This window comes from Stegodyphus dumicola, chromosome 8 (assembly GCF_044657685.1).
Source record: "Stegodyphus dumicola isolate Sdum_Otavi_A_Nest chromosome 8, ASM4465768v1".
Classification (NCBI taxonomy): Eukaryota; Metazoa; Arthropoda; class Arachnida; order Araneae; family Eresidae; genus Stegodyphus; species Stegodyphus dumicola.
This window is the reverse complement of record NC_140775.1, coordinates 180,960,240-180,983,787: the sequence shown is the minus strand read 5'-3', so window position 1 is coordinate 180,983,787 and position 23,548 is coordinate 180,960,240. Positions and strand designations below refer to the sequence as shown.

At 32.8% G+C, this 23,548-nt stretch overlaps 1 protein-coding gene and 1 pseudogene across 1 annotated transcript in view; one reads left to right on the top strand and one right to left on the bottom strand.

Annotated features, from left to right (window-relative positions):
• Nucleotides 1–363: 363 nt before the first annotated feature.
• On the bottom strand, nt 364–1,121 carry LOC146996053 (uncharacterized; annotated as a pseudogene).
• Nucleotides 1,122–2,369: 1,248 nt separating this feature from the next.
• LOC118190028 (alanine--tRNA ligase, cytoplasmic-like) overlaps nt 2,370–23,548 on the top strand; it is a 105,677-nt gene continuing 84,498 nt past the window's right edge. The window contains exons 1-5 of the mRNA XM_085822804.1: nt 2,370–2,845; nt 8,536–8,724; nt 15,191–15,336; nt 17,820–18,017; nt 21,936–22,080. Of these exons, the coding sequence (XP_085678930.1) occupies nt 2,585–2,845; nt 8,536–8,724; nt 15,191–15,336; nt 17,820–18,017; nt 21,936–22,080 (939 nt within the window). The 5' untranslated portion in view covers nt 2,370–2,584. The remainder of the gene's footprint in view (nt 2,846–8,535; nt 8,725–15,190; nt 15,337–17,819; nt 18,018–21,935; nt 22,081–23,548) is intronic.

Here is a 23,548-nt window from a genome sequence, read left to right as displayed (position 1 = left end):
AAATACCATAAGAATTTAATTTGGTGCAAGTATCGTTTAAGCGACGATTTCTAAGATCTGGTTGTAGATTAAAATAATGTAAGAAATCTGCACCAATTATAGCAGTTTGAACATTGCATACATAAAAAGGATAAACAAGCTGTTTTCTTAAACCTAAATCTAAAGATAATAACTTTTGTTTATATACATTTATCTGAGTACCATTTGCAGCCAGAAAAGTTTGAATAGGAGTAGTCAGTTTATCAGATCTTGAGGCTGGAATTAAGGAACAATCACTACCGGTATCAATTAAAAAATTAATATTGGTTTTGCGATCCCGAACAAATAGGCGACGAGAACTAGAAGGCGAGGCGTATATCGCCGCTACTCTTGGCCCTGGAAATTTCCCTGAAAATTGCAGGGTGGGGTACACTTTTTTGCTCTAGAAGCAAATTTTTGGTGGTACCAACATAGATCACTTTTTTCAGATTTCTCACGATTTGATGCATGACGAAAATTACGATTACGAGACTGACTTCTTGAACGTCGTAGAAATGCAACTTCCTTGCGAAGCGATTTTATCTCTTTAAGCAGTTCAGAGTTCGGTGTAACACTAGATGATGCACAAGAATCAGAAACTACGCTTACCTGAGCAGATGACACTTCCATTATTTTATCTGCTATTTCAACAGCCTTTTGTGTGGTTAGAGGGGTGATCGATGCTAAAATAGATTGCACATGTGTAGGTATTTGCTGCAGAAATAATTCCAAAACAAGTATCCGTCACGTTATGATTTTCTGCACGAAGCTGCATAACGCGTAAGAGTTCAGACGGCTTTCGATCCCCTAGTTGCTCACCGGCAAGTAAGCGACGTATTTCTTGCGATTTGCTATCACCACAGCGAGAAATGACTTCATTCTTCAGTTTCCCATATGGATCCGTGTGGTCAGGAGAAATGATGATATCCCTCACGGTCATAGCGATGTCAGAAGGTAAATGCGCCACACAGTGGTTATACTTTTCTGGATTCTGTTATAGCCTTTGGAACCGTTAATTCAAAAATAGATTCCACCATCGTGAACCAAAGAGATGGATCAGAAGGAATGAAAGGAGGTATTTTCACTGCAGATATTTCATCCATTGTTTATGATGTTTGGATAGTTTCGTTTTCGTATTTTGTCCAGATTCCAAAAAACAAGCAAAAGATGTGCGTTGTCCAACGTCAGTCACCAATGTAGGAGCTCCATGGTGAGGCAAGACACAAGTATAAAATATGTAATCTTTATTTTACACATCGATAATAACATTCCGATGAGAAGGGAAATTCCCGCTCCATACACACCGCTCTCTCCTTACCATCTGCCGCAAATCCGAGGCGCGCATGCGCAGAACTCACAAAACTTCGTACGGTGTTTCCATGGCAACACCACAACATCTATCAAGAGTTGCAGACTACGACCAAACAAATGAGAATGTTGTGAAAAGACCATGGACAACATACTGGAACTCAAAATTGGGAACACACAGCTTTGTGACTCAGCGGAGCTGAACAGACTCTTACAGAAAGAAAATTGTTCACCTAGGACTAAATTAAGAGTATATTTACTTATCCTCACCGACCGAAACTCCTTCAGACCTGTGAATAAGATTTCGCAAATATTATATTACTATAGATACTTGTTACATTTGGGTTTTGAATCGTATCCTAGCTCAAGGACTAGAATAATAAATACTGAAAAATGTTTATTATCAATTAATTATCAAGTGTGTTTGCATTTAGATCTCATTTGTTAATATAAAGAATATATTGTATTTTTGCATCTTATTTAGGGAAATAATTGCTACAGATTAGTACTCCGTGCAATTTATTTCAAACTGGATCTTCATTATTTTCTGGAAACGTGTTCTAGTTACTAAGCAAGAGCTCCTGCCACATGTATTACAGACCAAACCAGGGAGCTTTACTCTCGCCATATCAGCGACACTAATTTGCGGAATTTCGAAAAATATTGACTCCATAGGCCTAAATTCCCAATAGAGTGATATCCACCAATATTTAATCAGTATTAAGCAAACAGCAGCTGCCTTCAGTGGTCAATGGTTAGAGATGAAAAATACTCGGGAGACAACTTCGGAGATATTTTCTTCTGCAGTTTCGAGTCCTGATTTGTATTGAACTAAACTGTTAACTCAGGATCGTTCACAAATTGTCAAGTTTTCTAGAAGCTTGTCTTCGCGTTTTGCAATTTAATGTTAAGTTTCCTATCTTTATAAATTCTTTTAATCTGAGAAGAAATCCTAACATAGCCTTTAGGATTTGCGGAAAATTTTTTGCGAGGAAAACGACTTTAATCATCTGGCAACATGTATCAACTCTGGTGTTTGTTGACAAAAATATCGCATGGCGCCAATGCGTCCGAAATCAAACCAACTCGATATCTAATGTGTTATACTGATGATTTCGGGAGAAATTTCGTATTTTTGTTTAGTTTATGATACACATGTTTCAATATCGATTTGTTTGAACACTTTGGAATATATAACATTTTGTAGATCGAATGCTGTGCATTACATTTAAGAATTAAGTATCTGTTTACCTTGAATATGGGTTTCATCTATGCTGGAAGGATATTTGACAAACGAGGAATTTCCCGTTTACTGAGGCTAAATGAATACTTTCATATATGTCGGCATTATCAAAATAAAACTTTAGAACTGAAAACTGAGAAAATTTCGGCAAGAGAAGTCAGACAGTTGTTTTTGGACTATTTTGTTAAAGAAAAGAATCATACTTATGTACATTCTAGTCCAGTATTTTTGAATAACGATCCTTCCTTGTTATTCGTTAATGCTGGTATGAATCAGGCAAGTAGTTATGTATTATTAGATCAGATCCAAGTAATATGCTATTTTTATGTGCTGGTCGTATAAATGCAGAGTTCTCTGCCGTAATTGAATAGCAGAGAGTTAGGATTCTTTTCACAGTAATTTATTGAAGACTGAGACGCTAGAAATGTGACAATGAAATATGTGACATCTTCTGTAGCCACAGGAGTATTTATTTTTTATTTTTTCATGTGAACTTGAAAATAACAAGTCAAAGAATTGCACAAACTCGGTGTCCATGTACACATCGACCTATTTTCACTTAAAAAAATAAGAGACTTGCACAAACGTGGCATTGCATACTTCCTTTGTCCATGTACACATCAATATGCACCATAACCAAAATCATTCGCGCCAAAGGTGTGGGCTGTGCTAGGATCCAACCAAACCAAAATAAGAATTCAAAGAATTGCACAAACTCGGTGTCCATGTACACATCAATCTATTTTCACTTCAAAAAATCAGAAAGCTGAAACCAAGTTAAAACTATCATGATAACCAGAAATGGGGTTTCATCACCAAAATTAAACAAAATTTGTTACCAATCGAAAGCGCAGCCAATTCTACACTAGAGCCAAATCATTTTCGGACTTTGTGGTCAATGCCACAGTGGCGTAGCTAGGGTGGGGCAAGGGGGAACACCTGTCCCCAGGTGCAGCATCCAAGGGGCACCAAATTGATGCAATGAAATTTTTTAATGAAATGGGTACTTTTCTGTTTCGCCGCCACAAACCTCGCCAGACAGATCTTATTAGCGACAACACACAGTATACACATAAAAAATGTTGATAATTGTTAGTTCTAAGAATTTCTTATTTTGAATGTATAAAGATTTTAATGTTGTTTAAAATTTTGTAAAGAAGCCAATAAATTTGTAAAAAGACATTAATTTAATAATTTACTATGCTTTTATGGTACCACATTTTGATTCGCTGGTTCATATCACGTGACCCCAAGTGATCTCATCTCACATAAACTACGCTACAAAAATCTAATTCTTTCACTAATTATCTACATTAATTTCAAGTTAAATCTTAATTTGGAATACAAGTTTAAATGCAAGAATTATTTCAATTCGTACAAATAGCTTACTCAGAAATTATGTAAAACCGCAGTGCTTTACTTCACTAGTGCATTCTCATTAGAATTTATCAATTTAACCCTTTGTTTTTTTCTATATTTTTGCCGTCGGGTGAGCGGTGTTATTGCATCCTAATTCACATTCACTTAATTACTGCCCATGAATGGCCTTAGGGCATAAAATTGAACTATCGGGTAAAAATTCTATGTAATTGTATTGAAATTGTTTAGAAAATGAAGAGTAAAAGGTTAGCAGCGAGGATATTCCGTTTGGCATCACTTGTACCATTATTGGCAACTTTATCGTCTGCATCGGCAAAACGGAAAAGTACCAAGAAATGTTTTCCGTTCTTGGGACACAAACTGGGTGCTGGAAACTCTAGCTATGCGTCTGCAATGCCAGCACCATTTAGTTGTCCTTGAGCAACACACTTTCTTTAGCATGTACACTCTTTCCTTCCTCATTGCTACAGGCAGATGGTGTTTTGGGAGTGAACTCCGATTAGGGAAATCTTTGTGTAAATCACTGCTGATAAAAACCAATGAAATTAAAAACAACAACGACAACAAAAAATATATCTGAAAGGTTTCAGATTTTAAATTCCGTCCAAAGGGGCATTTTTTTAAACATTTTGTCTGTTTCCTTTATTTATTAAATATGTTCTTCGCACTTAAAACATAAAATTCAGTTCAAGAGCAATATTGCAAAATAGTTTTAAATTGAGCATAACTTTAGAATTTCCGATACAGAGTCTTGTGCACTGGAGATAAAAGTATTTTTTCTGTACAATGCTGAAATCGTTGCTCGCTTTGAAATTCTTGAGTTTGTTAATGAAAAATTTGTTAAAATTTTACAAAATATGAAATCAATAATAAAACAAATTTCAAATTTGTGCTTCCATATGCCAATATTTGCAGTAGGATTACGTCATTCAAAATCCGATGGCTCTATGTACTGTTGTGTTTTACAGTATAAAGTCCGTAATCCGGACGTCCATTATCCGGACCTCAAAGCCACAAACTTTACGCATGCGCATACATTACACATGCACGCGTTGAAAGAAATGTTTAATAAAGTAAACAAATAAATATTAAGCTTCTTTTTTTTTTGTAAAATTTGATACCCTTTAGATCATAATTGCTCTTTATTTCATAAATTACGGTTTCAAATTTTTTAATTGTATACCATCTTACTAGATTTAAATTGATGATCTATAATCCAGAAAAAAACCTAATCCGGAATCGCTGAAGTCCCGACGAGTCCGGATTACAGACTTTATACTGTATACAGTCAAAAGTCGTTAATTCGGACACCCATAATCCAGACCTCAAAGCTAAAAACTTTCTGCTCATGCGCCGCGTTGACACATGCGCATAGGCGTTTACGTGTGCACGCAAGACCTTTTACGTTTTCGCATACGCGTGTGCATAAGCGCAGAATACGTTTTCGCGTGCACGTTTTATGTATAAGGGATGGTATATGCTAAAATTATCTAATTATCTATTTCAGTTAATGTTGATTATTGCGTTGTTCCTTAATCTTCGAATTGGATCCGGCTTATTATTTTTTGCAGACTGTAACAGCAATACTATAAAAGTAAACTTGAACTTTCGATTATGTCAAATAGAATTTCCCATTCTGGAGCTCCCAAAGGATCATACAAAACGAAAGTATGTTTCCATGTCCATCAAACAAAAAGTGGAATTGCTGCAAAAAATGGATAAACACATGAATATGACAGAGAGGTTGTGAAAATGAAAAAATTTCGATTGACAAGTTAGTCGGTATTCTCGGCACAGCAATTAACGGGACTTGAACAGCGGAACTTTGTAACTGAACAAGAAATTATGTCTGTTTATAGAATTAAAGAGAAAGTATTATGACATAAAACGAAACAACTTACATTGAAAGAAATGTTTAATAAAGTAAACAAATAAATGCTAAGCTTTTTTTTTTTTTTTTTTTGTAAATTTTGATACCCTTTAGATCATAATTGTTTTTTATTTCATAAATTACGGTTTCATATTTTTAATTTTATAATTTCTGCATGCTATCTTATGAGATTTAAACTGATGATCTATAATCCGGAAAAATCAGTAATCCGTAATTGCTGAAGTCCCGTCGAGTCCGGATGAACGACTTTTGACTATATACAATGCAAGAAATATACATTTATGCAGATTTTTCATTATTTAATTTCTTCAAATATGATGCAGGACTCTAAAATTTGGTGGCAACAGTTTGCAAAGTGAAATGGACATTTATAGTGAACCAATGCAAAATCCCCTCCCCAAAAAGTAGTCCTTTAGGGACAAAGCCCTTATGGACTAATAAGTGAATTGAGGTATTTATATAATGGTCACTCGCTAATGGCTTACTGTCTGCTATGGGGTTTATCACCAAATGCATATTCTAAACATATCAGGTATTTCATTATGACTTTCCTACTTTTAAGACAAAAATTCAATTGCATCTCTGCAGTATAATCATAGAAACATCTTCTGTACTCATATCAAAACGTCCTAAGTGCTTCTACTCACAGTTCTCAAATACTAAAGGCAGTGCTTGTTAAGGAACAGGTTCAAATGTATTATTGTTTAACCGTTGTAGAGACATTAGGATATTTCGAAGCAGGAGACATGAAAAATGAACAATGTCCTCGCCAGGACTCGAACCTCGGACCTCTCGATTCACGCTGAGTGGGCTGACTTATTACACCATGAAGTCATGCTAAGAAGGAGGTAGAAATATCTTATATACTCTCCCTTTTAAAGGCCGACTGGGGAATAGGGGATCCGATCGCCAAATCCTGGTGGTGGAGAATCATCATCCACCACTTTTTTAAATTCGGGCATCACTGTTGAGACATTAGGATTTTTTTGAAGCAAGAGACATGAAAAATGTTGCCCTCACTGGGACTCAACCTCGGACCTCTCAAATACGCACTGAGTGTGCTGACCCCCTACACCACGAAGATATGTTAAGAAGGCGGGATGAATATCTTATACCAGGGTTTCTTAAACTTTTTTCAGTGACGACCCCTTTTTATCACAGAGATTTCTTCATGACCCCCAGGGCCCCATAATATTTACAAAAATTTTGTGGGACCCCCATAAGTATTGCACAAATAATCCGACTCGCACATGAGTGAAACTGTCAATTTTTTCACTTGTACTGTAATATACTATTGCAGTTTTAGGTCATTAATTTTAATTTCTCATTTTAAGACCTAGAACAATGAGAAAATTTTAAATAAGTAACAGATGAAATGGCAGCATCACGTGCAAAGCAAGGAAAAGGAACGTTTATATTATAAAAGGGATGCTTCGAAACGTTTTTGTGTTTTTCTTTGTCTGTATTGTCTTATATTTATCTATTTTCAGATACATTATGTAAAAATATTTGGTAATTGTAAATTTATTATAATAAGAAATATCAAAACTGCTAAAATTTTTGCTTAAACTGTGGGTTGCGACTCCCCACAGTTTAAGGAACCCTGCCTTATACCATTACAAAACCAATACAGAGTTGTTTTCTCTAATATTGACAAAAAGCAATAAAGATAGTTTTAAAACTTTTAAATCATCTCTTTGTATGTAAAATATTAGTTGTGTTCCAAGTACAGTTTAGTAAAGTTTTGTTAGCATAACTTTTTTTAATTTCTTGGAATTTGTTTTTCTGCTTTTTCCAGTTTCTGCTTATCAAAGTTCAACTACATTGATTTTGGTTATACCGTTATCACATTACTCATTTTAGTGACACAAGTAAACATATGATTATTATCTGAACACTTAATGTTATGATGATAAAAACATGTTTAAGTAATATGAAATAAAGCATATAAAAAATTATAATCCTCATAGACAACCAACACAAAATTGTCTTTTGGCTGTACATGTGAATTAAAAAAATTTCCCTTTATTTTATTTTATAATACTTAAATTGTTACTGTTTTAGCATACAATAAATGATTATTGTATTCTCATATAAATAAAATGGGATTTTATCCTTTTTATTGGAAGGTGTGGTAAGATGATTAATAAAAAGTTTTACTTTCATCGTTCAATTTGCAATTTGTGTTGTTTATGTTTTGTGAAATATGAAACAAATTTTTATTAAAATGTCTTTGAGAAAATTACAAGATATAATATAACTTATTAAATCTTAAGAATTATTTTTTGGTTCGGTAAAAGTTCCACTATCCGGAAAGGCTGAATTTCAGATATGTAAAAATTCTGGATAGTTGAGCGTATAAAAGATGGAATTCCAATTAGAAAATGCAAATAAATGAAAAAAAGTTTCTATTTCAAAATTATAAAAAAGTTATCAAATGCAATAGAGAAAAAGAGCAATTGTAACTTCATTGTAAAACCCAGCCTGACTTACTGAGGATCCGGGTTATATAAAACCAACAAAGTTCTTATGAGTCTGTAGTGATGCCAAACTTATTCACATTAATATTAAATTATACTGTTCAAAGACATTGCCAAAAATGGTTAGCAGTAAAATATATAAGAACCAAATTTTTATATTTTCTTATTGAATTGAAATATAAAATTTGCTCACATGCACTTTTTGTTTAATGCAGTTTCGATCCTTGCTGATGAATAAAACACACACTGGACATCCTTTACATGGATTAAAGAGGGTGGCTAATAGTCAAAAATGCATTCGTTTAAGTGGAAAACACAATGATTTGGCTGATGTTGGCAAAGATCTTCATCATCATACATTTTTTGAAATGCTTGGAAATTGGTCATTTGGTGACTATTCAAAGGTAATTGTTTTTCTGTTTGTATAATGTAAATCAATTCTTAGATACAAAGTCTTATTTTCCATTTCTGAAGTATTAAATGCTATAATTTTGCATTTTCCCCCTTCTTTCGTTTTTGATATGTGGGATTTTTGATGCTGTAACTAGGCTGTAAAATTATACATGTGGAGTTAATTTTTTAAATTTTAATTTTTTTGTATAATTTGATAAGTGCTAATAAGATAATTCGTGTATTTATTGTTGAAAATAAATTATGTTGTGTGTAAACCCAGACTATTCTGTCAGCAATGTTATGCAATTAGATAAGCATTTAATAAAATATATAAAGTGATGATTATATTTTTGGCAGTCAACTGATTTATCTTGCTAGTTTTGTTTCCATTAGCAGTTATCTTCCAGTATACACAGATGGATCCAAGTCAGATGATCATGTTGGGATGGCATTTGTATTTCAAGGTCACATAGAGGGCAGACGTTTGCACATGGGTTTCTCAGTCTTAACATCTGAACTAACTGCAATCTATTATGGTCTTTTGTACATCTCAAAGCTCTGCCACACAAAGTTCATAATTTATACAGACTCGTATAGTGCTCTTAAATCCTTGGAAGCTTTTCCCAACACTCAAAATCCTGTGGTAGTGGATGTTCTTAAAATTCATATAAATTTAAAGATTCGAGGATATGAAATCCTGTACTGCTGGGTTCCTGGGCATACGGGAATAAAGGGAAACAAGCTTGCAGACATCGCGGCAAAATCTGCTGTTGAACTGTCCAGTCGCCTAATCCCTTTTAGAGACATCTGTTGTGTCATCAAGGGAAAGATCCGGGAAAAATGGCAGCAAATTTGGGACGTTCAGCTTAACAACAAGTTGAGAAATGTAAAGCCTAGAATTGAGCATTGGGATTTTGATGGAAATCATAAGGAGGAAGTTCTTTTGACTCGCCTCAGAATTGGTCACACTAGAGTGACACATAACTATCTTCTCAAAGCTGAAAATGAGCCTGTTTGTTTTAATTGTAATGTTTGTTTATCTGTTCGTCATATTTTAATTGAGTGTCCATGTTTTAATAGTCTTCGCCAGAAATATTTTAGTAGCTGTGACTTACCTCTCGACCATTTAATCGGAAGAGAGGTCAATTGCAATTTATTTTATTATTTAAGAGACTGGCTTTTATTATCTAATGTAATTTGTTTTGAAGACTGTGTCTTGAATTTTAATGTGTGCTTTTAACTTGTTTTTATATGACTTCATCCTCTGGATTTGGTACATTTGTATACTTCTTTTTATTTATTGTATTTTAATTTCATCATTTGTAATCATCCCATCTTGTGTTTGGCGCACTATAATCATCTTTGTTTTGTGGCATAATCTCTCACTCACTCACTCACTCAGTTCCCATTAACGTAACATGCACATTAAAAAAGACACTGGTAAATATAAGTATTTGAAAGATTATTACATGGGATGTATATTTAAAGAGCTGGTTTGTAATTTCATCCTTACAGCATGGAAATTACTGTACTCTTTTATGTATAAGCCACACTTTTTTTCCATAAAAAAAAGGAAAGCTTTCTGATTTTATATTATGCTCAAAGGGGTGTTTGTTTCATTTACATACGCATACACATTTGGAGAGCATTTTGGCTTAAAATATTTTAAAGCAGCTTATCTTTAGAATTTCCAATAGACAGTTTCACCCACTGGAGATAAGTGTTTTTTCCTCGTATAGTGTTGCCATAGTGCGGGAAAAATATGCCATTGCTCGCCTGAAATTATTGAGTTTAATAAAAAATTCATTAAAGTTTTACAAAATATGAAATGCGCAATAAAGCAAATTCAAAATTTGAGCTTCGAGGTGTCCTTATTCGGGTGGAGGACTACGTTATTAAAAATGTAATGGCTCTAGGTACCATTGTTTTTCACAATGCAGAAAACATGCATGCATACATTTATGCAAATTCTTTATTATTTAATTTTTTATATATAATACAGGACGATAATAGTGAGTCAGATAAAAAGTCTCAGCGTATTTTTACCACTAGATGGTGGTGATGCCTATATACAGGGTGATTATAATTAAAGTTTAAGTTTCAAAACGCAATAAAAAAAGAACAACTGATGAAAATGATGTGAAATTTGAAAGGAATGTTATTGAAGAAGGCGGAAAGCGTATGGCAGAAGAAAAAAGTTAGTTTCAAAAGTTAGCAACAGATGGCGCTGTAAGCGACAGAATCACGACGAGAAACGAGAAATGATTCGTAAAACAACGGCTAAGGTGGAAGTTACACATTAAAACGCATTGATAAATTAGAATTGTTGAATAATTTTATTTGCATGACTGTACATATCACATCGAAAGGGACAAATCGGTTTCAAGAGTTTTGTGGCGACATACCGCATAAGAACCATTCATCAAAGAAGTTCGGAACTGGCGCAAAACATGTTCAATATGGTGTCCACCGTTGTGTGCAACAAGTTGAAAGCGACAAACAGCATGTTCCATAACGGATCGCAGTGTCTCCGGGGTGATGTTCAGAATGTGTTGCGGAATGCGTGCCTTTAATTCTGCTAAATTTGCAATTGGAGCGCGGAACACAACATCCTTCAGATATCTCCACAGCCAGAAATCACACGGAGTAAGATCAGGTGATCGAGACGGCCAGGCTGTAGGGAAATGACGGCTGATAATTCGAGCATTTCCGAAATGGCGCCTCAGCAGCTGCTTCACGAGATGTGCAATGTGCGGAGGAGCGCCATCTTGCATAAAAATGATTTCATCCACACATCCACGCTGTTGCAGAGCTGGAATCACGTGGTTGCGCAAAAGAGACGCATATCTCTGACCAGTGACGGTTTCGGTAACAGGACCGGAAGCACCCGTCTGCTCGAAAAAATATGGTTGTAGGATGAATGATGCCGTAAAGCCACACCATACCGTGAAGTGGTACGGGGTGCGTTGCCAGTGGATTTTCTGTTGCCCATATTCGACAATTCTAGGTATTCACGTATCCTGTCAGATGGAAATGGGCTTCATCTGTCCACAAAATTTTCCACGGCCATTAATTATCCACTTCCATGCGATCGTGGAATTCTAACGTAAACGTCTCCCTAGCTGTCAGGTCAGACGGAAGCAACTCCTGCACATGGCCAATTTTGTACGGATAGCATTGCAGGATGTTTCGTACAATTTTCAGCACTGTGCTTGTAGGCCTGTCAAATGTTCGAGCAATTCCTCGTGCACTGCATGGTTGCACACCACCGGCCGACCCTTCCTGTAATGCTGTGGCCACTTCTTCAACTACCGTCGAATGCACTCGTTTTCTCCCTCTACCAGATTGCACATCAAACGAACCTGTCGTTTCGAATTTTTGCATCATTTTCTTTAGACCTACGACACTCATTGGACCAACGCCTTCTTTTATACCCTTCAGTGTCCTGAAATTTTGCAGAGCTACTCTTGCACAATCATCATTCTTGTAATACAGCTTTACCAGCAGAGCGCGGTCCTGCAGTGAAACACCCATGGCGAACATCTGAGACGCGAATTGAGGAACAGCCTGGTACCTGGCGGCTTTATAACACTGAAATTTAACTAGCATTTTAATTTACGTCTTCTTCTGCTTGCAGCGCCATCTGTTGCTAACTTTTGAAACTAAATTTTTTCTTCTGCCATACGATTTCCGCTTTCTTCAATAACATTCCTTTCAATTTTGACGTCATTTTCATGAGTGGTTCTTTTTTTATAGCGTTTTGAAACTTAAACTTTAATTATAATCACCCTGTATCTGGCAACACTCACCCAATTGTCTTAAATGAACATGTGCTTAAAAGGTGACATTCAGCTCCCATTGTTTCTGAAAATAGTTTTCTAATTTGTTGTGTAAAAAGTTATATTGATTTGAAAATGAGTGAAATATCAGAAGAAATACATTGTGTAACGCTTTTTTACTATGAAACAGGTAAAAAGTCTGCAAAAACATGCCGAAAAATTTGTGAAGTGTATAGTGAGAATGCTGTGAGTGAACGAAGGACTCGGAAATGGTTTGCTCGATTCCATTCTGGAAATTTCAATATCAAAGACACATCTCCCTGTGGTTGGCCAGTCGCTGAAAACGTCAATGAAATTTTGCAACTGGTGGAGCAAGACTGGCACATAACCTGTCAGGAAATAGCAGAAGCACTAAACATCAACCATATGACGGTTTGGAATCATTTGAAAAGAGCAGGTTACAAAAAGAAGCACAATGTTTGGGTGCCACATAAATAGCAACCTGGCGAAACCATCAATTCGGCCCTGTACTTTACACAACTCAACGTTTGAATGAAGCAATACAGAAAAAGTGACCAGAATTGGCCAAAAAAAAGGGAGTTGTGTTCCAGCATGACAATGCATGGTCACACAAATCTTTGATGAGTTAGAAAATATTGATGGAACTTGGTCGAGAAGTTTTGATGCATCCAGCATATAGCCTGAACCTCGCACCGTCTGACTACCATTTTCTTCGATCTCTGCAAAACTCTCTTGATGGTAAAAAAATTGGCCGACCGAAGAGCAGCTGAAAATCACTTGCCCAAGTTTTTCCAAGATAATCCACAGAAGTTCTACGCTGATGGAATTATGAAGCTACCCGAAAAATGACAAAAGATCATAGATAATAATCGTCAATATGTACTTGATTAAAATTGATTTTCAGTAAAGAAAATTTTTGTTCAAAAATGTACCAAAAAAGTGTGGAGATTTTTTATATGACCCTATATTTGGTGGGAACAATTTGAAAAGTAATTCAGACTTTTATAGTGATTCAATGCAAAACCCTTTTTGAGACTGGGTTAATGCTCCTTTGTGCTAAAAAGAATAGGTGTGGAATGAAGCATTAGAAATAGGTACATATAAGTATCTTGCAATACAGCAGTGTATGCAGCATAGCAATGGATATTTAATGGTCGAATATAAAATCCATTGCTGTTGGGTAGGATTATATATTGCTGTTGAGATGTACATAGGATTCTGCAAATTTAATTGGAATTGCAACTCGTTTGAAGGAAAATGTCAAATTTAGCACAAAGGATACTAAGCTAAACAATTTAGCTACATTGTACTTTTTATACTTCCAGTTATCTGATTTTGTGAGAAAATGGGAACTGAGCTGCAGTACATTATTTTGATGTGAGTGAATCCAACTTGCGATACTGGAAAAGCGGAAGAATGAACTTCAAAGAACAAACAGCAAGAAGAAAGCATTTTATGGAAAAGCAATTAAGTTTCCTCAACTGGAAGATGGATTTTTTATCTTATGTGACTGGAAAAACAAGATCTGGTTCGCTTTAGTCGCTTTCACACCTCCAAAATGGGAAAAAAAAAAAAAAAAAAAAAAAAAAAAAACCACACATTGTAGGTGGTAGACGGGCTACTCACAGCTTATCCTTGAGATTTTTTTTTAAAAATTAAATTAAAGGTAAAATTTAAGAGTGCATTTTATATACGCAGGAATACTGTATTCCAATTTTATTGTCCTTTTTGCTATTTTCTGATCATCTGCACCCCAACCAGAAAAGTCATGAACTGGTTGGCAGTTTCAGGGAGAAATATTTGTTTCAGTATCTTTATGTCTATTTCAAAGATGCATTAAGTGCCGTCTATTGTTTACATTTTTCTTTTTCTATAAAAAACACACATACCTCTCTGCAGGCCTCTTCATGTACACAATAATCTATTTTTGCTAAAATAAAAAATAATAAAAAGTTAATTTCAGTGAACCTCACAAACTTAGCATTGCACACAAATGGCATTGTCGTGAAACCGTAAAACTCCAGCAGACAGCAAGCCACGCCATTTATTCTGAGTTGCACAGTAAAATTTCTTCAAAAGCTAATAAAATGCTGTGTCAGAATGAAATATATTAGCAAACTATGAGAACATTTGCAAACTAAGAAACTGTTATCACAGTGGATTTCAATGTCAAAATATGAAAGCAGTGTTTTGAGCCAAAAATACTTTTAATAAATAAATTTAGTTAATATTTAATAAATAAATTTTAAAAAATTGCTAACCATATGACCTTTTCTAATGTCTTTATGTTTAACTTTTATCTCATTATTCTGATCAATGTTATTTTCTTTCTTTAACAGAATGTTTAAGGTAATCAGAATAGTTTTTGGTGCTATCAGACATCTCATTATATGACCATAAAAAATTGGAATTAAATGAATGTACAAGTAAATTAACAAAAGAAAGGGACTGGTTTGGTTTTGTGTATATTTTATATAATTATCATTAAAATACAATTAGTAAATTTTGTATCATTGTCATTAAAATAAAATTTGTTTTTATATGTTAAGAAAATTTTTTGTCGATTTAAATTGCCTCAATTTTCTGTTTATCTCTGTATATAATTCACTTATTATTTACACAGATGCTGATTATTTTTCTTCAATATTCAGCATTTCACTTTCTTTCCTTTGTTTAGAAAGAAGCTTGTGAAATGGCATGGGAGCTTTTAACCAAAATTTATGGTCTAAATTCAGAGAATCTTTATGTGACTTATTTTAATGGAGACAGTAAACTTGGAGTGCCACCTGATGAAGAATGTAAAAATATTTGGCTTGATATTGGGTAAGCTATTGAACTGTTCTGTTTTCTGTATTTCTTTTGGTACTTTCCTGTAAAACCCATACCATGTATTTTTAGCACCATATTGGTGCATTTCGGCTTATTTCTGGCTTCATATCTTGACCCAGTACAATAAACCTTTCTTTTCCTGTATTTTTTTTTCAATTGTTTTTTTCCTTTTTACCAGATTTCAGCTGGTAATTATTTTCTTCCTTTATTTATGTTGGTTTCATAAAAAAAGAGAAACTTGAAATGAAAATGAAAACAAATGCAAGGAATGATAGCTTTACTTATTGCATTGCAATCACTAAAAGAAAAAAATAACATCAATAAATTTTGCAATAAAAATCATACGAGATTAAATGGGAGGCATAAAATTAAAAATGACTATATTAAGCATGGCAGAGAACATTTTTACTATGGAATGTGTGTGATTCCAAATTCAGTTAATTAAGTATCGAAATATTAATAGGCAATACCTTTATTTCTTTACTAAGTATGACAGAAAACATTTTGACTGTAGAATGCAAGTGATGCCAAATTCAATTAATAAGTATTTAAATATTAGCAGGCAGTCCCTTTTTGGGCTTACCAGTTCCTAAATGGTAAAGCTGATAAATGCTGTTAATTTGATCTGGATTTAAATCCTGATGAATGGGCTGGCTACATCAGTTTTCATAGGTTTCCTAAGTTGTGCTGTGGATATGAGCCAGTTTCTCTTAAAAAGATTCTAAATAAAGGCAACCCTTCCTTTTATGGATATCCTTGTGTATGTGTATTGCCATAATAAAATAAAATAAAATAAATAAAACACATTTTTGGTGTTGTCTCATTTTGCACTACTTCACAAGATGCTAACAGACTGTGACATCCACTGTTACGAAATAAGAATCACTTTCTTTGGAAATGTTTGTATGCAACAGCTTGCAGATCAGAAGATTTATATCCTCTCTAAACTAAACTAAACTCAGTGATGCAACAGCCCTAGTGTGCCATACCCTGCAGTGCTCCGATATCTGCTTTCCTGACTGTTGGCCCCAGGTACCTGAGCATATGCCATGGACAAGTGGTCAGCTTGTCGCAAGACTTATATCCTATTTAGCAATGAAAAATATATTGTTCCATGTATGGCAGCTTTCTCTAGTGCAAAAAATACGAAATGGGGGTGGCACGTATAATTGGATGCAAAATATAATTGCACAAGGGATGGTTATAAAATCAGTCATCTCATGAAGCTTGTTTACATCAGTGTGGATTCTGTATCAGTTGGCAGAGAACATTTGTGAGTGATTTGCTTCTTCAGTGAAATGAGAGTGAAGCGTTTTTAAAAAGAATAATTTCTGGAGTTGAACTTTGGATGATGTGAGAGAGTATTACTTATAAACATTCCTGTTTCCACCATAATAAGTTGTAGCAAGGCCCAGTCTTTACCTGAAAAAAGTTTTTAATTCCAGTTTGGTGGGATTTTATGTGCATCATTTAGTATAAACTGCTTCTATAAGGTAAAACAATAAATTCAATTAAATACTCTCTTTAGATGCACAAACAGAAAGAAGCAACAGCAGAAAAATAGCCAAAATTAATGAACATATATAGCATCATTTACCAGTACAGTAATGTCAGGTCTCGTATATTTTTTGCAATGAGAAACTGTTAACACTTGACTGGGATTTTCTACCTATCATATATTTTATTAGTTAATGGAACCCAAACATATCTAATAATTTGGAGCATGATAAACCTCACTTTCTGATGAAAATTGATAATCCTGAGTTCTCTGACTGTAGCAATATGTTTCAGAGGTTTTACACCTGTGGCCATACTATTTGTTCAGCAGTGTGATGCATTTTAAATTTGGAAAAGGTTGTTGATTATTATTGCCCAAAAGTTGGCTGCTATTGCTGTTGACTATAATAGAGCTGATTTTTACTTCAATTAGCTGTAATAGCAAGTTGGTTGTAACAATGCACACTTTTGCTTCAATTCCTTTGATGAAAGCCATCAAAATGAAAAGTGTGATAAATGACACCAAACTTTTCATTTGTTGCAATATGATGGAATGACAATTGTAACGCCCTTGATGTACTGAATGTGGCACAGCTAAAAATCTAATAGTCACAAAATATGGCACTATATTACAACACAGTGTATAAGAAAAACTTTAGCCTCTGATATACTCTTCTGTGTCTTGTTCAAATTTACCTTGATGCATATATGATTTCATTACTCCAGTTTCTTTTCAAATGTATAGGAATGTGCACTTTTGTAATTTTTTAACCACTTGCATATTTACGTGTCTAGTTTCTGTCATGAAAATTTCATTAAAATAGCACAAGCTGCTATTTTTGTGGATTATTTTAAGGTATATTAATCGGTGATGTGTTAATGATTTTATTAAAAAAATTATTTAGTATCTGTTATATGTCTTTTCTTTAAGTATATTGTGTTATTTATATTTGAGTATTATTTTTTAAATTTATTTTCAGCATTCATCCAAGTCATATTTTCCCCTTTGGAACAAAAGATAATTTTTGGGAAATGGGTGATGTAGGACCTTGTGGCCCTTGCACTGAAATACATTATGATTTTTTATCCTCTGGCTCTGAATCAGCTGCTCAAAGAATAAACTCTGGTAGATCTGATCTGATTGAAATATGGAATTTAGTTTTCATTCAGTACAACAGGTTAGATTTTTATCTAAGTATTCATAAAATTATTCAGCTCAAAAATTCATTTATTTACTTGCTTCTGATTATGTTTTAGCAGTTGAAATATAAGCAAAGTATAATTTTCTGAAATTTAGAATTTAGCATTCACTGTTAGATAATCTGGTACTTGTCTAGTGGTCTAGTGAGAGTGGTGTTGACGCAACTCAGGCTTTGTTGACAGATGTTATAGATAATCACAAAATGAATTTGACTAAGGTAAATGTTAATTCTTTAATACCTACACAATATAAGTTATTTAATATATACTTATGGAAAGAATTTAATATAAATTTGGATTTATTATAATATTTAATTAAATAAATTGTAAAATTCTATTTATTGTTATCAGTTTATTCAAAAATAACATACATAAACATACCATAAAATTCATTTTTTGCAAGCTCTTTCTGGTAGCCACAGCTTAGAAATTCCTTCTTATAATGCCTCAAACACATTGGCCAACTTGGTGTCTGAACATTGCATGACTGAATGGTTTCTTTTCCAACGTATTGTTGTATATTACACCTATTTTTCAGTAATTCTCACTTGGTAAAATACATTTTTTGGGGGGGAGGAAACTAAGCATCTTTGGTAGATTCTAGATTGAAAATAGTAAGTTAACAAATATTTGCTGTGAAAAGATGCTATATTTTAAAAGTAAAATTTTTCTATGTCTGCAGGAACAGGAATTACAAGCACACACAAAAACTGTTATACATACTTAAAAAGTTACAGTAAAAGAAATGCACATGCACAGATCTGTAACTGTTAACATTTGTTTCTTGCACAAGCATAGATAGGAAACCATTTATTTCTTGCTAATGCAGGAATGTGTCAAATAAACATTCTCGCCAAAATCACCACAGAAGTCAAAGGCCAATAATTTCAGGAATGTTATAAATTTAACTTCATATTTAAAATACTTCTCCCAAATTCTTCAGAAAAAGTTTCATACTCAAAGTGGGCTCTTCAAGTGCATCAACTCTATACTGCAATTAACAATCAAAATGTTACAGTTAAATTTTCTTAATAATAATTTTGAAAAGTGGGTGGAGACCACAATAGAATGATTTTAGTGTTAATCAGGAAACTATCAGAAAACATAGAGGTAGTTTTGTATGCAGCAAAAATCATCTATTCAATAATTCATAACAAATCTTTTAAACACATTTAAAATTTTTTTTATAAATAACCTATAATTAAAAGATGAATTTATGAAAAATTATCAATAATATAACAATAGTTTAAAGTTCTACTTAAAAATTATTGCACTTGAATGAATTATTTATTACTCAGGAATAAAAAAAACAAAAATATCCAGTCTGCTATAAATATAGCTGGGAGAATGTAATGATATATCTTTATCATACATATAGATTAGCTATGTGGATGCTGCATATGCAAAAAATTGAATGCACATTAATTTTTGTGTTTGAAAGTAGTTTTTAATTGCTTATAATCATTTTATTGTAACCTAACGGATGTAATATAGATGTAAAAGCTCTTAATATTCATGTCACACAGAAGCAGAATAGTTAAAAACTATGATTTCCATGTTTTTTCATTTTTAATATGTGTCTCTGAAAATCAATGACGAAGATAGCCTACAAGAATAGATATAAATCTGTTACCTACATATTTTTTTAGAGTTCATTAATAATATGTATGCATATTAATAGCTTAGTTATTTAGTGTATGTGTGTGCAATTTTAACAATATTAGTTTAAAAATGCGTTTGCGTGAAGATTATTATTATTGTAATAAATATTTGTTTCATGTTAAAGTGTAAGAATTAACATGGACTGCGGTGGGTTATTAAGGTTATAAATGCCAGGCAAAATGGTATTATCTTTGAGAATCCTTTTTTAAACAAAATGAATGCCCTGTCACTTAGATTTGGATGATGAGTAAGTTACTGCCCTAGTTCCTGAAATTTATTGTGGTGGCAAATTTATTCACATAATTATGTAAGATTTTACAAATAATTCACAAGAGTTTTTAAGAGTAGCAAAAGTATTTAATATTAACAATGCATAATGGAAAATAAAAATGAAGTGCATATTAATAACTTGTTCTTATTAAATTATCTAAAATTCCTAGTTGCCTTTTATTGTGTTCTTTTAGAAATTTTAAATAATATGATATTTTAAGCCAGGTAGAACAATATGTTTCAATTCTACCCTTCCCCCCATCACATTCTTCTGTCAGTCTAGGGTTATGTATTTTTCTAGCAATCAAAATCATGTGTTTATTTAATCTTTTTCCTACTGAATTTTTTCTTAGTATCATTGTATACAGAATTATTATAAATGATTCGTCGGTGTCTAAACCCTGTGTTTTGCAAAGTATTGCAAATTAAAGAGACTGATTACTACATAAAATGAAGTAAAAATCTTTCTGGTTTAGGTATACTCTATAAAATATTCAATATGTGCTTCTTCTTTTACATGATGTACATTGAAGCTGTGCTCTGTTTCTGCTCATTTGCATTGTAAAGCATTCACACTGATGATCACCAAAGCAGCTATACCGTGGTTCCAAAGTTCTTCTGATGGTTCTGAAATAAAGGGGTATAAACACTGTTTTTAACATACTTAAACCCCCTCCAAAAAATCTGTGTAAGATTAGGAGACCTTGTTAAAATGATGGCCATTTTATAAGTCATCTTTCCTATGCTAACCAATCCATTTGCATGTAAATTGATCATTCACTTAGCAGTGTACCTCACTGTGCTAACAAGATGAATCCTTATCTTGCTGGGATCTGATTTTTTTAAAATCTTTTTTCATTTGTGAAAAAAAGAGCTCATACAGCTTTGTTAGTGAAAATGCACAGAAGATGTTTAATTTAATCCTGTTTCATTCAACAGAAACATGACAATTTTCCAGGCTCCATATCTGGACATTGTGATAGACAATCCAAAGAAACAAATGAAATTGAGAGAAGAAATTTGTTACAATTCAATACTCATCCTCTTTAGTCCCACCCCCCAGGAATTCATGCTATTTAATTAGTCAGTAATAATTCTTCCTCCCTCACAGAAGAAGAGCATTTTATTTCTTTATTTTTTATTTATCTTATATCACTAGTGAATGGTATTAAACAATGGTAAGCAGAAAAATGAAAAAAAAATTAAGAAGTAAAATGGGAGGTAAACACAATGACTGCAGGAAATGACATTTATTTATGATTTTTTACATTTCTGCTAGAACATTCTGTCTTTAGTTATGACACTGATGATGTAGTTATTTGTTGTGAGGACTGCAGGACAATTATGTTAATTATATAAGGACTGCAGGTCATGATGATGTGATGAGTATTTTGCAGGTTTAGTCCTAGTATGGAACATGCAGTATTCATATTTGGTATTCATTGTATTATAATGCTTACATATCATAAATTTAAAACAAAGTTTTGTATTTTATTTTGAAAAAATACTTTTTTATTGATCATAATTAAAATGATTTGAGAGATTGCTCTAATATATGATTTTTTAAATCTATTTATAAGGGTGATTATTTAATTTATTTTTCTATTTCAGCAGAAATTTTTAGGCATTTTTGTTTTCAGTGATTTGAATAATCATGAAAACTTTTTAATTCAGGTATCTGTTTTACTTTGCACTGAAAGTAAACATTTGTACATTTTAAGTGGAGTCTACTTAATTACCTAAATCTTTACTATTTACTATTTGTATTAGAATCTTTACTATTTGTATTAGAATAGTACTTTGTCCATTCAAATCTAGGTTATCATCTTTTCATATAATAAAGTTTTATGTTTCTCTAAGCATGGTTAATTTGATTTGAATATATGTATTTTATTTATTTATTAGTTTTTAACTTTGATTATAATTGTTTAATTATTATCATTCTTATTATTTTAATTTAAAAGGTTGCCAGATGGCATGCTTAAAGCTCTTTCGTCATTAAATGTAGACACTGGAATGGGCTTTGAAAGACTTACTGCAGTTATTCAAGGAACAATGTCAAATTACAACACTGATATATTTATTCCATTATTTAAAGCAATTGAGAAAGTGAGTATCATTATATTAGTGTGGAGGTTTATTGTAACTATTAAATAGATTCTTTCTATTCTCTTTTTAAATATGTACATTATTCTTACATTTCATATATGTTAAGTAGACATTTTAAAAATCATTCTGATGTGAATACAGAAAAATCTAAGTTTATTCTGAGTGGTCCAATAGTGAATGATTCCCTGCCAGGGTTGTGTATCATCAACCTATTTAGCTTTAAAATTTTCAGTTAAAGATATAAAAGTATGTCTGAAGAGGAGAAATTTGTTATCTGTTTCCATTTTGTAAACATACAATTTAAATTTTTTGTTTACATGGATGAATTTTTGCTGAAAATTGGCAGTGCATTCAGTTTAACATTTTTATTTTGAAATCAAGTCTAATAATAAAATTAAAGTATTTATTTGAAATTGCCATGCATTATACATATTCTCTTCACTCATAACACTTACTGTGCTTGTTCAAATTTGTACACTGGGGTGACTTTGGGGAAAAAACATTGTGAACCATATTCTTACTTAATTTCTTTACTAGATTAGCATGATGGCATTATAGATTATCATTATAGATTAGCATGGTAGATTAGCATGATGGATGCCAGTTTTAAATATTCCTCCACATATGTTTAGGTGGTTGAGAAGGTCCACTTCTGCAGGATTGAGTTTAAGACAAACAAGGCTTTGGGCTAGCAAAATATATTGAACCCCTAAAATTGGAATTTTTTAATCTGCTCCTTTGACATTATATAGAGTTGAGACATAAAGGATAAGACAACATAATTGCTCTAACTATCAGGAATATATAAAAATATTATATTTTTTTATAGTTATTAATTTTCTATTTAGGATTATCTCCTGGAAATGAGAGTGTAAAACTATTGCAAAGTGAAAGTAAAAAATGCTAATTCTTGATAAGACAGACAAAATATTAATAAAGCAGTTATAAACTCATAAGAAGTTTACATTTTGCATGGGTATTCATTAAACTCATACGTTTTAAAGTAAAATAATAATAATAATAATAAAAAGAATAGTACATACATATAAATAAAGTAAGTACATTATTGCTGATTTCCAGAAAATTTGCAGTATTTGGGGATGATCTTGTTTCATCTCCTTTGTATGAATATATTCATCTCCTTTGTATGAATCTATTCATCTCCTTTGAATGAATATATTCCTAATTGTGAGAAACTAACGTATTAGGAATTTATCAAAATTTTGTTTGACCGCTGAATTCTTTAAATCTAATTATACTTTCTGTTTATGTTTTGCTATTGTAATATGTTGGTTTTTAAGTAACAAAACTAAGAAAATGCACATACATACTGAGTTTTCAGCTGCTAAATGTTCATACAGTTTCTGTAAAATAGCAGTTAATATATAATTTTGAATCTTTTCATTTTTGAGCAGTTGCCATTTTGTTTCTTAGCTGTATTTTTTAATTAACTTAAGTAATTTCTATA